The sequence below is a fragment of the Podarcis raffonei genome, chromosome 5 (assembly GCF_027172205.1).
Source record: "Podarcis raffonei isolate rPodRaf1 chromosome 5, rPodRaf1.pri, whole genome shotgun sequence".
Classification (NCBI taxonomy): domain Eukaryota; kingdom Metazoa; phylum Chordata; class Lepidosauria; order Squamata; family Lacertidae; genus Podarcis; species Podarcis raffonei.
Genome location: NC_070606.1, coordinates 28606912 through 28623964, shown reverse-complemented (window position 1 = coordinate 28623964; position 17053 = coordinate 28606912). Strand labels below are relative to the sequence as shown.

At 41.6% G+C, this 17053-nt stretch overlaps 1 protein-coding gene across 3 annotated transcripts in view; it reads right to left on the bottom strand.

Annotated features, from left to right (window-relative positions):
* Positions 1–17053, bottom strand: part of ARID5B (AT-rich interaction domain 5B) — a 179790-nt gene that overhangs the window by 51783 nt on the left and 110954 nt on the right. For 2 of the 3 annotated variants that reach the window (XM_053388363.1, XM_053388362.1), the window contains exon 5: positions 5100–5212. In XM_053388363.1, the coding sequence (XP_053244338.1) occupies positions 5100–5212 (113 nt within the window). Of the gene's footprint in view, positions 1–5099; positions 5213–6565; positions 6791–17053 lie in introns of those variants that run through there. The other variant, XM_053388364.1, reaches the window with a different exon arrangement.

Below are 17053 nucleotides of genomic sequence, written 5' to 3'. Positions count from 1 at the left end.
ATAAAATAAATTCCATACAATTAAATATGTAAATTACCTACAGCCTTCACACTCCCATTTCCCTCATGGCCCTTTGTGGCGAACAAGTTATCTAGTTTCTCCCTTGGAGATAAAAACAGGAACTTTCACTCTTCCACAAATGATTTCTCCCTAACTCAATCTATTCCATATTGTATTCCTGAAGGCATAACCCAAGGACATCATTGGAAGAGGAAAGCTCATCGGTAAGTGCAACAAATTTGTCTTACGAGAGCCTGCGATCCCCAAGCGCCACACTTGAGCTGCAGGAGAATAAAATACAGCTCTGTAATTCAGTTATAGTACTTAATAGGCTGCGCCAGCTTAGATATATTCAGACCTATTGAAACCAAACCAAATGCCTTTGTATGCTAGGTAATAAAGTTCACACAATTATTCGCTCACAGATAAAGGTAAACAAGCTGAATGAAACTGGAGTCCTAATAGCTTCATGGGTTGTGTGTGTGTGTGTGTGTGTGTGTGTGTGTGTTTTGCTCCATGACAGCTTTAAATATGACATTTAGAATCTGAGCAGGGAATATGCAGGATGTGTAGCCAAAATTCAGCAAGGACCATATGCGATGGCTTTTTAAGTCTTTGCTGTCATTTGCTTCCCATTTCATCTGCTGGGCTCCAGTAATATGCTCAACTGGGGGTCTATTCAGTATTGTCAGCCAATTCTGTGGACAGGAGGATCTTTTGCAGCAGGGGGAGGAAAGGCACAGGGGATATTCATGTTGGCATTGGGAGGGGCTCTGTACAATGCTATGGAGAGCCCAGTTAACACCACAGGCTCTCCGCATGGAAGAGTGGGGCTCAAACTGCTCCTTCCCTGTGGAATTACAGCACCACCCCTCTCAGTGTTATGCATAAGCCATGCATAGATAGCCATGTGTCCGAGAATGATAGCATTGCTGGTCCAGAACTAAATATAATTTCATGATTCATTCAAGGATGCCATCAGCCCAAGTTCAAAAATCTTAAGGAGGCTAATGAATGATGCAATTCATTCATTCATGTGGTTTCTGTCCTAACTCTTTGTTACTAGGTGAACTCAAAGAAGGTTACAACATACTGCATTTAAAACAACAATTAAATAAGAATAAAACAAATACAAATCTGCAAGAAAACCACAATTAAACCAATCAATTACAATGTTTCTAACATGTTCCCATAAGCCTCCTGAAAGAACAACAAAATGTTAGCTAGGCAGTCTTCATAGAGGAAAGGGAGGTTCCACAATCATGAGACTTCCACCAATAAGAACCAGCTCCAAGACGTAACCAATTTCACGCTCAGTGGTAGGTGGCACATTGAGAAAGGTCTCCCAGTAAAAGATGCAGAGAGCTATGTGAAAGCAGGTATCTCTTCATGTTAACAGAGGGTGGGGCGCAGTTCACATACCATAAGAACAATATTAGTTTTGTGGTTGTTTTTAATGGTCCTCTGGCACACTGCTTCACGTGCAGAAGATACTCCACTTACAGGATGTTGAATTGTTTATGCCCATAGTTCATGAAGGGCAAATTGAATACGGCTGATAAAGAGTTTGCAAAATTCAACAAAAGTAGGGCATCTGCATAGCAGGATCTTTGAGCTTTTATGCACTCCACAACAATGGAAACCTGAGAAAGTCCCATAACATTTTATGGAGGTCACAAAGCTGTCAAACATCAAAAATCAGCTTTTTAACCAACACCTCTGTATAATGTGATACCAGTTCATCATATTACAAATAACTGAAGTACTAGCCACACCACAAGACACCAAAGACTGAGCAATGCAAAAATTAATGACAAAACCCTCATGATTTTACCTTTAGAACTTTGTTTGTGCCATCCCATTGTGTCAATATCAGTGAAATATCAATGAGACAATGCTAATAAATCAATCGCAAGAAAAGTGACACAAAATACAACTCAAGACATTTGACCTCTTAAAGTCTTAAATTAATGGGCTCAACTCAAGACATTCAATTGCTTGGTTTGCACATCACAGTACGGTATGCCAAACTATGACTTACTTGAACTGTGTGAATATGTGGGCTCCTGGAGAGAAACTTGCAAATGCTTTTGCCTCTCCCCAAACCTTTTTACTCCCAACACAGCACTGAGCTAAGGGAAAGTTTAGTTAGCATGCTGTTTGAATCTGGGCTCTTAGTTAAGCTCTCTGCTCACTAACCACAAGCCATAGCCAAGATTTATAGTTTGGCTTACTGTGACGTGTGGAGTAGGCCAATGCAAAAAACACATACAAAACCCAACCAAACACCATAAAAGATTTCAGACATGAGGTTGGTTCCACAAAAGTCACCTGTATTTCCCAAATAATTCACCACATTTGGAAAGTTTTCTATGGTCAATTAAGTATTTTCTAGAACATGGAACTTTTCTTGGCAATGTTTTCTGATCCTTACAAAGCGTGTTCTCCCTAACAGAGAGCACGTGTTGCGGTTGGGGAAACAAGCCACCCTGCCATTACTGGGCAGATTTGGTGAGGAACCCAAGCCTTTAAGTGGTTAAAATTGGGTTGCTGGGGAGTTTTGATTGTTGCCAATTTGGAGGAGGGGTCAGAGTCTTTAAATACAGGGGCCAGACGTTGGACGTCCTCTTGGCTGTTTTGCACCGGATCAGACTGCCATTTGGCTTGTCCAAACTGCATAATCCAGAGGTGCTAACCTTTCCTCCCCCCCCTGACAGGGCTCCAAAGCTAAACACTTCTCACCCTGACCCCCCAACCCAGGACAGAGAAGAAAGGATTGAAAAAATGAGTATCTACCGGTACTTTAATTCTGTATGCCACAAATCTTTTACAAGCTCAGGAGGCCTATATGAAAACAAAACTGGCTTCATCATACAATTTGGACAGGACAAATAAGAAGTGATTGAAGTAGCCATTGGTGTTTAAACTGCTTTAAATTTGTACAAACAAACTTGAAATGCAGATTGACACGGTAGCTAGTAAGGTAAAGGTAAAGGGACCCTGACCGTTAGGTCCAGTTGCGAACGACTCTGGGGTTGCGGTGCTCACCTCGCTTTACTGGCCGAGGGAGCCAGCGTACAGCTTCTGGTCATGTGGCCAGCATGACTAAGCCGCTTCTGGCAAACCAGAGCAGCACAAGGAAACACCATTTACCTTCCTGCCACATCGGTACCTATTTATCTACTTGCACTTTGACATGCTTTTGAATTGCTAGGTTGGCAGGAGCTGGGACTGAGCAATGGGAGCTCACCCCATTGTGGGGATTTGAACCGCCGACCTTCTGATCAGCAAGCCCTAGGCTCTGTGGTTTAGACCACAGCACCACCTGCGTCCCAAAGTAGCTAGTACATCACTGTAAATAGCCCACTGAAAGCCTCAGCAACAAGAGCTTTCAACACTTTAGAAATTTAAATATTTGAGCACAATAATGTTGTCTTCAAATTGCTATACATTCAGCCAGCCAACCAGTCATATAGAGAACGCACAAAATAATTGCTTGGTGGAAATACACTCCAGACTAGGTTCACCATGAAAGTACATCAGTTGATTTCTCTCCTTCTGACGGCTGGGACTTTGACATGCAAACTGATAGCTCACATTAGAAAATTCATGCAGAAACTGCTTAATTCTGCCTTCTGATAGGCATTAAATGCTGACGTGGAAACTCTTCTACAAGAAGCCCCAAAATAATGGCTGGTGCTTCATATTACAAACATAACCAAGCGAGTTATCCCAATAGTTATCCCATTTCCAGCAGTGTGCATGGTCATTATACTGTAAGTTGTGCCATTGTAACTGAAGTGATGGAAGGTGATATCTGGAGGGTTTCTGATGGCTCATTCATGCATACAAGTCACCACTTGATGATTCATCCGGTGATTAACATGTGCATGCAAACCAACCCATGGTAATCCGAGACCCATAGATAGTTCAAGCATAAGGAGATGTATTTAAAAGACCTTGTCCAGAATATTAACTTGCACTCTGAATTTCCATTTCAACTTTTCTAAAGACGAACAGCAACATTATTCTAGGTAACATTTTTGTGTGTGTTCGCTGTAATCTGTTACTCAAAGGAAGTTCCCGTTTCATATATGGTTATTTTCAAATTATATTTGAGAGGCAGCTATGAAGGGCTTTGAGCAATTTAATTTTCAACGTAGTATACATGTTTGAATGTTGGACTAGCACGGGGGAGACCCAAGTTCAACTCCCACTCAGCCATGAGAGAAAACCACTCACTTAGGGTGACCTTCCACCTCAACCTCACAGGGCTGGTGATAAAATGGAGAACCATGTACACTGCCCTTCAGCTCTTTGGAGGAAAGGCTAGATAGTAATTAAAGAATCAAGTGGGGGTTTTTATATCCTTTTGTTACATGGAAATCACTTTGGGGTCACTTGTGAAAGCAGTTTACAAATGTTTCAGATAAATCATACTGAAGAAAACTATGGTGTTCAAGATAGATAGGCTGTGCTGACTCCAGCTACAGAAATGGAGGCTTCTGCTCCTTGCCTTGCAGGCCTTTTTCCAACTGGCCTGGGTGGGCAGGGCCCTGACTGACTCCAGCTACAAAAGCTGGGGCTGCGTTGGGGTATTTTTTATGGGTTGTTGTTGCCGGGGTGGTGTTGTTGCTGTTTTCGATACCATTTTTTGTATGTTTACTTTAGATCTTATTATGATTTATGTGGATATGGTTTAATTTGGTTGTGTACCTTCTGAGGTTTTATTTATTGTTTTTGACTACTTTTGCTACATTTGTAATTATGTATTTTTTTCAGTTTGTAAGCTGCCTTGAGCATGGTTTTAACTATGGAAAGGTGGCATACCAATAACATGTCGTATGTGTGCAATTATAGTAAATCTCAACAGAAGTTTTAAACAAAGATTCTTTTCCCAAAGTGCTCCTGATAATGCAGACAAAAAAAATGTAAAAGGGGGGGGGGAGAGAGGAAGCCCACCCACTCAAACAACTGCAATCCATATTGATTTTCATTTAAAAGAGAGGGAGGGAGGTGGGGACAATCCCTACTTTGAAATGCTTTACTGGAAAAGAAAGGCAAAATTGAAGTTGGATGAAAATTACTAAATGTCTTACCTTGGCAACAGCCTTGCCTTCACAATTATTATTGGAATCTTTAAAGCCACTGAGTGAATCTCTTCTCTGTGGGCATGACTTCTTTTTGCGTGGTCTGCCTTTAAGATTTGGCGCTGAAAACAAACAGGCAACAATTTCAGCACAATTTCTTACAAAGGGGTAACACAGCTGAACACCAGTTGAGCAGTCTTCAAAAACAAGCATGCACCTTGAAGCAGCCCACGTCTCCCTATAACAAACAAGGATGTTATTGCCAGTAGTAGAACTGTTTCTAGGTCACATATTTCTACATTATATTTCCTGCCACCACAGCTAATCTGTTGCTATTAACATATGACAAGGATCCAAATGAATATTGAGAAAGCACAAATTGCTCTCTTGCAAAACAAAAGATCAGATGGGTGAACATCTTTTATACATCCATTTTATTATGTAAAATGTAAGCATTAACTTGATTCCTTCTTCTGGGAATTTCCTTATAGTAGAAGGTATTTGATTAGGCAATGTTTATGTGCGTCAAAGATTTTCTAAGTTGAAAAAAGCAACCACTTCCATATATAGCACAAAGAACAAAATAATTGATTGGTACTTCTGTACAGTACAGTTCAACCGCTGAAGGCATGAGACAAACAGAAATACAATCCTCACTTTATCAAATGAGTCTCTTTAATGCTACACTTCAAGTCTTTCTTAACAGAGCTGAGAGATTCCACAATACAGAAAAACTCTGAGTTCTGCTTTGATAACCAGTATATACTACATATAGGTCAAACAAGGAAAACACACATTTAGATGTCTTTTAAACACGGGCACGCACACACACAAAATATAATGCTGATTATGACAAAACTATGAGGAAAAGAATGAAGTAGTTGTTTTGTTCTGTAAGAAAAGTGACCCTTGTGTGCTCAGTCACCGGACTTCAACAACATTAAAAACGATAAACAATCATTAACTTGTGATTATAGTGGAGATAACTTGCTGTAACCCCCCTCCTCTTTTAAAGTAACCATTGTTTTCATTACTTCCAGGGACTATTATAATAATGTCAGAAATCTAAACACCACAAGCCTCTCGAGTGGCTTCTAATTGTTTCTAATCTTACATTTGTCACACAAGTGGTTTCAGGACATTTTACATTTTAATTAGCTCTCAGATGCAAGGCTGCTATAATTTGATACTGATGCTCTGGAGGAGAAGAAGAAAAACCCAGTTTCCTGCTGGCAGTGGTTCAAGTGGAGAACGAAAACAAAACAAACACATCACCCCTCAGCTTAAAAGCAAAGGTCCCACCCCAAACCTTCTTCCCTCGCCCCCACAATGTTTCATGCTTCAGCACTGCCTGCCGCTAAGTGTTTTAGAAAGCAACTCCAAGGTTTGGCATCTGAGGCTAGCATGCGAAAGGGGGGGGGGGAGGAAAGGGAAAAGGGAGGAGGGGATCAAGAGAGAGTAAAAGAAATTATTACCCATTCCAGTCGACAAACATCTGCTTGATTTATCTCTCTACTCATGAATGCTACAGCATGTGACTGCGCGCTCACTACATCCCTGGAAGTAGTCTCGACTCGGTGTGCATGTCAGTCTTACACAGAATGAGCGCTCGGAGTATTTGCTTGGCGCTTACAAATCCCCTCCCCCTCAGCTGCTCCGTTACTCATATAAACACAGATGAGTGACTCAAACAGAGGAGAGTGGGATGTGCACTCCGGACTCCAGCTCTCTAGCGGCTGACACCCTGCCAAGAAGCCTGCTCCCTCGTTTACAAATGTAGCTCATGATTTCATCCTAATTGTTTTGTTGCTCATGACCTCTTTGCTCGACACCAGTTGGAGAGCACGCCGCGTTCCACAAACCCAGGGTCGCTTTTAAGGCCCAGAGAGAGTGAGAGAGTGAGCGAGAGAAGGTGTCAATAATATCTCCCTTCAAAAGAGGTTGCGTCAAGCCCAAAGTGCTTTCTCGATTTATTGCAGCCTGATGCGAGCACTAAAATTTAACGACTGCCGTAGAGTAAATGGGGCAAATTCATGTTTGGCAAAAGCACCTGAAGTTGCTCAAATGACGAGGATTAATTCTGGCTCAGGATCTTGGGTTTTGTAAGGATTACTTTTTTTATGGTAACCAGAACGAAAGCACAGCTAGTTCCCAGCATGGGCATTTTAGAAAAATACAGGTTATTCCTGAATTTCAGGGGCATGCAGTGTTGTTTTGCACAAAAGGAAAACACGCGAAGCCCTGCCAAATTTCTCGGTTTAAAGTTTTAATTAATTAAGTGAAAAGCTTCAAATGGCAGAAAAGGGCAAATTCCTGGAATAAAGATCTTGCTTATGCCTGGGTAGTGGTGGCAGCAATATAGAATTTCTCATTTCTTCGGTTGCTGAGGAATTTGGACAGGAAATGACTCCATCCAGAATGTTCTAAGATTACTTCTTGTATAACATAATGCAATTTTAAATCTCATTCATATTGGATGTATAATTAAAAGGAAAACATCCCTATGAATCAGTGATGACTGTGGTATTTCACTGCATAGCGAGAGGCAGTCTGACATTAAAAGTAATATTTCCATTGCAGCTGAAAAGATTAACACATCGCCATACGTAATGCACATACTGTATATACCGCTCCTAAGTGAGCTACATTTCCCTCTGCTGAAAAAAATGATAGGTGATCACAAAATATGTATATGATCTATTTATTCATGGTGACATGATTATCCAAAAGATATCTGATAGATCATGCAGTGAAAAATACAACTTCCCACCAAAGAGATCAGTCATCAGGAATATTCAGAATGTTGAATTGTTACAGGATGAATTAGTTCTTCGTTTTACATGTTTACACTCCACTTCATCCTATCTGGATTTCAGGGCAGTGAGCAACCCATTTGTAGCACAATACAAGTAAACAATAATAGAATAACAGATTTTCAAAATCAACAAAAACTAAGAAGTTAAAAATGCCCAGTGAATAAAAATGGGTTCTCATAGATCGCCCCGTATTTTCTCTCTGAGAATGTCAGAAGATAAAAATTCATGCCATCTTTTTAAAAAAGCAAATAAACCACATACACACAAAATCAGTTCACCCAAAACTCTGCAGAAAAGTGTTAGAGTAACTTAAACTCAAATAAAGTAAGTAGTAGATCCTGGTCAGCAGATAGGTAAACTTGCCAGATGTGGTGCTTTGAACCATCTGCTGAAAGAGTAGCCCATGGTTTGTGTGGAGAGGAATGGGTGGTTGGCTTTTTCTGCACTGATTCTATGAGAGTTTGCTGCCTGGCTGGTCTTTGTACCCTGCAACATCAACCTCCCCTTCCTTCCTTCCTTCCTTCCTTCCTTCCTTCCTTCTTCTCAAGCAACAGAGATAGCACCAAGCTTAAGGGGGAGTGGGGAGGAAAACTAGACAGCAAAAGCAAACACAACTACTGTGGGTTGCCTGGGGTAGAAAGTTCGGCCCTACAGTAGGAAGACTTCCCATAAAACCTGTTTATGTAATGAGTACTTGTAGAAAGTCTCAGTGCAGCCAGATAATTACCCGGGAACAACATGTACGTAATCTTGGATTCCATGATGGAAGAAATGTGGTCCATAAATGTAGTAACATGAATAAATTAAGTATGTGCATAACAGACTGCGAATATCATAACTTCTTGTCTGTGAAGCAGGCAGAATTAAAAAGAAACCAACAAGAGAATGAAAGAGCAAAGAAACAGACCAAGTACATGGGAAAATGAAGAAACAACAATGAAAGTGGCTCATTTTAAACAGTTCAGTCAACTTAAAACTTTAGTACAGTACAGTTTTTATTCAGTCACACTATGAGATAGGGGAACACATGCCTAATTCGAAGCTATTTTAATTACTTATTAGGGAAGGAAATATTTAAATTGCCTCTCTAACAATGAACAGTACTTTTGATTCTTCCAGTGTCATCGAACAAGACCTTAAATTGAAAATGTTGTAATATGTAAAATGACAAATTTAAGCCAGATACCTAATCAGGTAATTAATTAAAATGAATGATAAATCAACAAATTTAAATGGGTGGAAATTGTAGTAACTTGCTATATTCCAAGTTTAGGTGCCTATGACAAAAGTTAACCTGTTCTACCAAGCGAAAGTATGAAACACTAGAGTTTGATTCAAACAGTGGTGAGATGGTGGTGACAAAATATTACTTTTCCACCACCAATGCAGCTGTTCAATGTCACAGAGGAAAGCTAGTTCAGGTCATGAAGGCCCTTGTATTAATATAGGGAGGTGAGGAGACCTAGAACCCCTGGAGGCCTGCTGCGATGAGTTTCCCATACATTTTACAGATAAGGCCACTCATACTCATATCAACTTGGATGCTATAATTGGTACAGGGGCTGAAATGGATGGGATTGGCACACCATCTGAGCACACTGCAAGGGCTACCTTTCGGCTTGTGCAACCTGAGGATGTGGACAACCTTCTTGGAGGGCTAAGAGCTACCATGTGCTCCCTTGATCCTTGCCCAACTTGGCTACTGTGAAATCTACCAGGGTGCAGGTGGGCTTATGGACCTCTGAGATGTCTTCCCCTGGGGAATGGATGGGAGTAGAATACAACCATGTGGTTTTTCCCTGGACCTTGCAGTAGGTTTGGATGCTATCAACTCTGCTATCTTTCCAGACCTATTGTCAGGGTTAAGCTTAGAAGGTGTGAATTAAAGGTGGCTTTCGTCTTTCTGGAAAAATCAGTATAAAAGGTGCTTTGGGTGGGGTGGGGGACTTCTGTTCCACCACTTGAGCTCCTTGCTACATCAGCCTGTTATCCTTGCTGTAAGCCACTGTAATTTACCCTATTGGCATGACTGCGTAGATAAATAAAGCCAAATGATTTACACCAGCGGTTTTCAGTCAGTGTGCCGTAGCACCCTGGGGTGCCTTGAATGATGGACAGGGGTGCTGCAGGCAACACTGGCCTCTGTCCCTCTTTCTTTCCTTCCCTCCCTCCTCTGATGCCCTCTTGCATCTCTGCCTCCCAAGGCTTGCACAGCTGTTTGTTGCAGCAGCCCTGGCTACAAGTTCTGCAGGTGAATGGTGCCTCTGGGGCTGGTCAGGGGGTACTGGTTGCCAGGAGCTGAGGCAGCCTCAGAGTAAGCAAACAAGCGAGGGAGCCCAGCCAACTAGTCCTCCAGCCCTTGCTCTTGGGAATGGACAGTGTGAGGAGGTACCTCTCTTTGGGGCGGGGGGGGGCACCTCAGAGACTGCCTGGAGGACTCCCAAGGAGAGGGGAGAGAAGAGGAGAGGAGGCTGAGGGAAAACTCCACAAGGGAGGGTGTTCAAAAAAGGGAGAGAGGCTGTCAGCTCTGCAGGCAAGGAGTGATATAACTGGGCTCCTGAGCCCCACAGGGGTGCCGCAGAAAGAAGGTAGTTGGTCAAAGGAGTTGTGGATTCAAAAAGGTTGAAAACCTCTGGTTTACACATTTTCTTTCTTTTTCATAGCTCTCCCATTCTTCCTGTTTTGTCCCTAATCCTGACCTTTGTGACACTAACTATTTCTGTGGAAATAGTATGGTGACACAAATCAAACAAGAACCAAAGATTGGGGGAAAGTTCTGTTTCAAAATATGTACAATAGCAACAAAAAGGAAGTCCACCTAATTATTGGCAAAGCAAATTGTTCTCGGTACAATAAAAAAATATGATTACTTTTCCACCTAGCTACTTCCTGGTGTCAAAATAACTCTGGGATTCTGGGTGAGGTGAAACAGTGTGACATGGAAATTTTGCAAATATCAAGAACCACACAAGCCCTTGCTGACAATCTGAGCTTAGCAACTCTTTCCATTTTAGAAAGAAAGACTTAACACCATTCATAGCTCTGAATTCCCAAGATAAACTCACTCTTGCTTTTTCAGAAGAAGAATGGGACATAGATTTCCTGCGTTTGGAAAAAGTGATAGCAGTATGAAAACTCACACAAAAACAAAAAACCCACAGCGTCCCATCATTGTTTAAAGGAAACAGAATACAATTAACTCATGCTATTTTTTATTTTTATCATAAGGCTGATGAGGAACAAAAACACAGTTTGGCCAAATAAGGTTAGTGCCTTAGATATTTCAGTGCCCTAGGTTGAATATTAAAAACTGCTAAATTCAATTAAACCTCCAGTCACCATCAACATCTGGAACTTATTGGTTTCAGTGCAGCTTCTATAATTTGAGAATTGCCTGCCTTTGGGAGCTGATTTCCATTTGACTTTTTGTCCTTAGGTATGCATACCTGAGTCTCAAATACAGTGGTACCTCGGGTTAAGAACTTAATTAATTCTGGAGGTCCATTATTAACATGAAAGTGTTCTTAACCTGAGGTACCACTTTAGCTAATGGGGCCTCCTGCTGCCGCTGGTCCGCCGGAGCACGATTTCTGTTCTCATCCTGAAGCAAAGTTCTTAACCTGAGGTACTACTTCTGGGATAGCGTAACCTGAAGCATCTGTAACCTGAAGCGTCTGTAACCCAAGGTACCACTGTACACATGCACCCTGTTGAACCTGAACACAGCAAATCAGGCGAGGTGTGCTCATTAAGATATATTTTCTCACACTGAAAGGACAGCCATTATCTATGCAGAAAATCATAATGCGTGAAGTCTGAAAATTTGGTGGGGGTGGGGAATGCCTGATGTGGCCCTCAGTATTAAATAATAATCCACCCTGTCATAGACTGATCAAAGAATCACATAGGCAAGCATAATAGTTATGAAGTTTGGCCTAGGAATCATCAGTAGTCGGGGTGTAGGTATACTTTCAACTCCCAAATGACACATTGGAAAGAATAAAGGAAAATGCTGAGGTGCAGGGGGTTTCTATAATCTTGCTGAAGAGACAAGGCACTTTTCAAGTCAAATTAATATTTAACTTTAAAAAGCAAACAGCAGTGCAACTGGCTGCAGTGGAAACTTTAACAAAGCCCCTAACAGAGACAGTTCTGCCCCATATACATGTTCATAGTTTTGCTGGAGTGGCCATAAAGGGAAACTCTAGTAGAAGCCATTGCATCTCAGACGACAGCCGTAAAGTAACAAAATATGGTAGCCCACAAAGAACCATTAAATCACAACAATAGTAATCCATGCAACAGATGTGAGGAATCCTTGTCCTAGGTGGATGGTCCCATTAGCTCTATGGGAGCCATTTTTTCACTGCCCCTTCCAATATTATTTTGTGCCCAAGATGAATGCCATTAGACATTGAAAACTGCTAGCTAACATTTCCCAACTTTGAAGGTCTTAATCTATGCGAATAAATATGCAAAATAAAGAAAAATGATCGCAGTTGACAAACAGTTAAATTGCAAAAGATTTTAAAGGCTAATAATAAAAATACTGAGAATTTGTATAGTGCTTCAGGGTGACCAAAGTGGTTCACACCATCCTTTATTTCAAATAGCCCTGTCAACTCTGCAAAGTAACCCTGAATTATTGTCTCCAAGTAGCAGATTTGGGTGAGGCTATGAGAGAGTAGCTTGCCCCAAGGCTGCCTACTATATTCATGGCAGATGTGTGATATGAATCAGAGAAGTCCTTGATCAGAGATGCTATTCTATGTGCCATGCAAACCAAACATACAGAAAGACATGGCCCATTCATTCATTGTGGTACAACCCCCCCCCCCAGATGCCACACAGTTTTCTGCTATGGGCAAATAATTTTCTATATGCATAGATGGTCTAAGACAACAAGAGTAATCTGAGTGTAGCATTACTCTGGTTTTACAGCATGAAATATTTCTTATTAACGTTTGATGAGTCCTCACCAAAATGTGGGTTTGTTTTTTCAATTCATTTATTTTGATTGACATCAAGAAGTGTTGTTACAGAGCACAGGTTGCTGAAAGGAGTTATCAACATAGCTGAAGTCCAGCTAGCTACCTGGGCGTATTGTAAGAGATCAGTGCTGCTGCCAAAGGCTTTTAATGAGAATGGAATGTATTACTTCATTTGAAATACCTGGATCGTTGACGTGTACCAAACACAAAGTACTCTTGGAATTCTCTGGCAGTTGCTGGAATCATGTAAGTGAACTTCCACAACCCGCACCTTTCCCCCCTCATTTCATCCCACAAACTTAACAAATGTATTAAGTAATGATTGAAATCCTATCCTCCCCTGCCGCTTTTTACTCTAAATGCTATGCTTATTTCCTGATGCGACTATTCTGTTCTGGCCTGTAGGTATTAGGGCCTCTCAGAAACATTTTGAAAAGACACTATTTTTGTATGACAGTAATGTACTGTGATAGCCATTCTCTATCCCTCGCTTGCCTCCAGCTTCACAGAATTATAGAAATCTCTGTTGCATTCCCCACCCCCTTTAAGTGCACAGGAAAGGACTGAGATGAAGGAAAGGAGCGGAACATGGATAAAGAAGCCAAATAACTTAGTAACAGTAGTTGAAACCATCTCCAAAAGGAGGCAGTGCTAGCTGTCTTTTTTAAAAAACAAATGCCTAAATAGATAATAATAATAATAATAATAATAATAATAATAATAATAATAATAATTATTTATACCCCACCCTCCCCGGCCAGAGCCAGGCTCAGGGCGGCTAACACCAGTAAAATTACAATAAAAACATAATAGAAAAAAGCCAATTTAAAATACAGGTTAAAATGCAATTTAAAATGCAGCCTCATTTTAAAAGTAGCCCATAAATCAAAACCATAAGGGAAGGGAAACAGAAGGGTTAATGAGATCCAATGTCAGATACCCCTTCTCCACCTCTGTGGAAACTTCTGTGGGCATTGCCCTACCAACAACAGTGGAGCTCTGACATCAGTAGGGTTGAAAAAGGCAGAATGGAGGAAAGCATTGATATGAAGGATCCATTTTGTGCAAACAGAGGTCTATGGAAAAGATAAGGTGACATATCTTTGTTAATATATGCTGAGCTTTGAAAACGGGCACTAGCTATTGAAATGAACATTCAGACCATATCTATAAAATACAGTCGTACCTTGGAAGTCGAATGGAATCCGTTCCGGAAGTCCGTTAGACTTCCAAAATATTCAGAAACCACAGCACAGTTTCTGATTGGCTGCAGGAAGGTCCTGCAGCCAATCGGAAGCCATGGAAGCCCCAATGGACGTTCGGCTTCCAAAAATAGTTCGCAAACCAGAACAGTCACTTCCAGGCTTGCAGCGTTCGGGAGCCAAAATGTTCGGGAACTAAGCTGTTCGAAAACCAAAGTACGACTGTAAGTGCTTTCTTAGTGATAGGAAAACGTATATTTGAAAGTGATGTTTCTAAAATTCTGCCAGCCATCAGGGCCCCACCATCATGAAAGCAGCTTAGTCACACGCCATGCTCTCAACGCCGCTATGTGGAGTGGCTCTCTTGTGTAATGGCAAACAAATGTACCTATTTTCATCCAGCAACTGTTAGAGGTTATGTGAAACTTAGGGTATTAATAACCTCATTCATTCAAATATGCCTATGCTTAAAAGTTAAGCAGATGGTTAAGCTCCTTGACTAAATCAGAGACAAAGTTCCACAAACATTTCCAAGGAGCGTTCCCATGAGAATAGGGGGAGTGAGTGTCTTGGGGTGGGGGTTAGGGAAGGAGCCACCTGGGATATTAACTGGAATATGTGATCCTTGTTTATTAGAGAACGTCTCTCTTGCAAAGTTAGATTGGCTTTCAGCCACCACACCCATAATCCCCAGTTGGCACCTGGTATGAAACCTTCCAGTTGGCAATGGGCTCTGAACTTGTTATTCAAAACTGTGCGCAGATCTCTGAACTGGCAAGGAAAACCTCCCCCCCCCACCCAAAGGAGGTACCACTGTAAAGATAAACCTATAAATTATGTAGCAGCAGATCAGTGGGTCGAAGGTTAGAAAGGCCCTTCCTTGCCCTGTTGCCCAGTATCCTCTTACTGGAAATGAGGATACTCAGGTGAAACCTCAGCCCTGCCACGGAGCTGTACTATCCCTGCCATGCTATAAAGTGGTACCTCTGCTTACATACTTAATTCATTCCGGAGGTGCGTTCTTAACCTGAAACCGTTCTTAACCTGAGGTACCATTTTAGCTAATGGGGCCTCCTGCTGCTGGTGCGCTGTCAGCGTGCGATTTCTGTTCTCATCCTGAGGTAAAGTTCTTAACCCGAGGTACTACTTCTGGGTTAGCGGAGTCTGTAACCCGAAGTGTTTGTAACCCGAGGTGTTTGTAACCCAAGGTACCACTGTATCTGCACTAGCACAACCGGACGCCTTCACCTGCCCCAGCTACAACAGAACATGTCTCTCCCGCATTGGTCTCCACAGTCACACAAGTGCTGCAGCTTCAAACAGCTTGACTCCCAACTCCAAAAGGTGCACTCCTCCATTGTACCCCGAAACAGGTGGATGCCAAGATGAAGCATGCCACTTTATTTTCTCCCACTGCATGTAGCTTGTCTGGGTAGATAAATAAACAATCAAAGAAGCAGATGTGTACTGCAAGGCCTCTCAAAAGTGGTTGGGACAGGCTGCATAGTGGAAAAGACAAATGTCGCTACATTGGAAATGTTGAAAAAAATGATTTTCCTTTCCCCTAGCTCAAAAGTGTTTTCTCCTATTCAGGACAAAAGCCGCAGTCTAGTAGAGTCAGCACTATAGAATTAAAAAACCCTATAAGCAATAAAATTATTCCACGCTTACCAGTAGAGTGTGTGTGTGTGTGTGTGTGTGTGTGTGTGTGTGTGTGTGTGTGTCTGTAACATCTTTTGGGGGGGAAGAGTCAGCATTGATTTTTTTTTAGGAAACAGGGTAGATTAAGTTGACATGCCATTAAATGTTCTAGACATTTCCCCATGACTTCCCCCCTCCTGATGTGTAACTATGGCAGTGATTGTACTTATTGGCAGAGCTGTTTTTCTGCCACATGGTATGCATATTTCAGCATCCAGCATTATTAACTCATGACCAATTGTCAGTTGATCATTATCTAACATATGAGGAAGCCAAAAAATAATCCCTTATTTGGGCAAAAGCAGCCATTCTCCCCCACTGTCTATATTTTCCCTTCCTTCCCAGGCCCTTTAGTTGGTTTATTATTTGCTGTCAACAAAGAACCAGAAGCTACATGTATATATATATATATATTTTAAAAAAACTGCAAGAAGGGAAAATCAATCTTTATCATGTTTTAAACACTTAGCTGGCATTATTAAACCAAGCAGATTTGTTCCCTGAAAGAAAACTCTCAGTTGCCCTCTAGTGTCATCTTGATGCTACACAGAGTAAGAAGAAAAATCTGCATGCAAAATACAATGTGCAGTCAATGTTAACAACTGATGGGAAGAGACATTCTCCAAGCTAAAGGTTATACAAAACTTGCCAGTTTTATATACTCAATTGCAAAAGCTTTTCCTGGACTGTACCATTTCAAGTTGAGGGGGAGGGGGGGTAAGTTATATGTTTAAATGCTTCAAATTGGGGAAGGGGTGTGTGTGAAAAATACCATGCTAGGGACAAGGCTGAATGCAGTCTTTCTCTCTGACATACTAGGCTTGTGTGCGCAAGTTGTATCACTAGATGAAGCAGCTCTGGAGAATTTATTCTTCCACCTGCAGCTTGAAGTGGTACTGTCCACAAAAAGCTTTATCAGGACGTGCCCTTTATACTCCAGCTCTGATGAAGTCAATGGAAGTTTCTTCCAACAGTAATATACTTTGGACTGCGGGGGTCAGCCTGCTTGTGGTGCGTTCTCAGAATGGGGCCGTTCAGAAGGAAAACAACAACAAAGAGATTTAGCACCGTGACACGCCGCTTTAAAAATGAAATAAAACCAGCGTAGTTCACAGCGCTGGCCCAATTCATAGGTCACAGGGGTGGTGTAGAGGCTGCAAAGGCAGGGGAATGTGCTGGGGAAAGACTCTCCTCTGAAATCCTGGGGAGTTGCTGCCAGCCAGTGTCAGCAATATTGAGCTAGGTGGACCAAG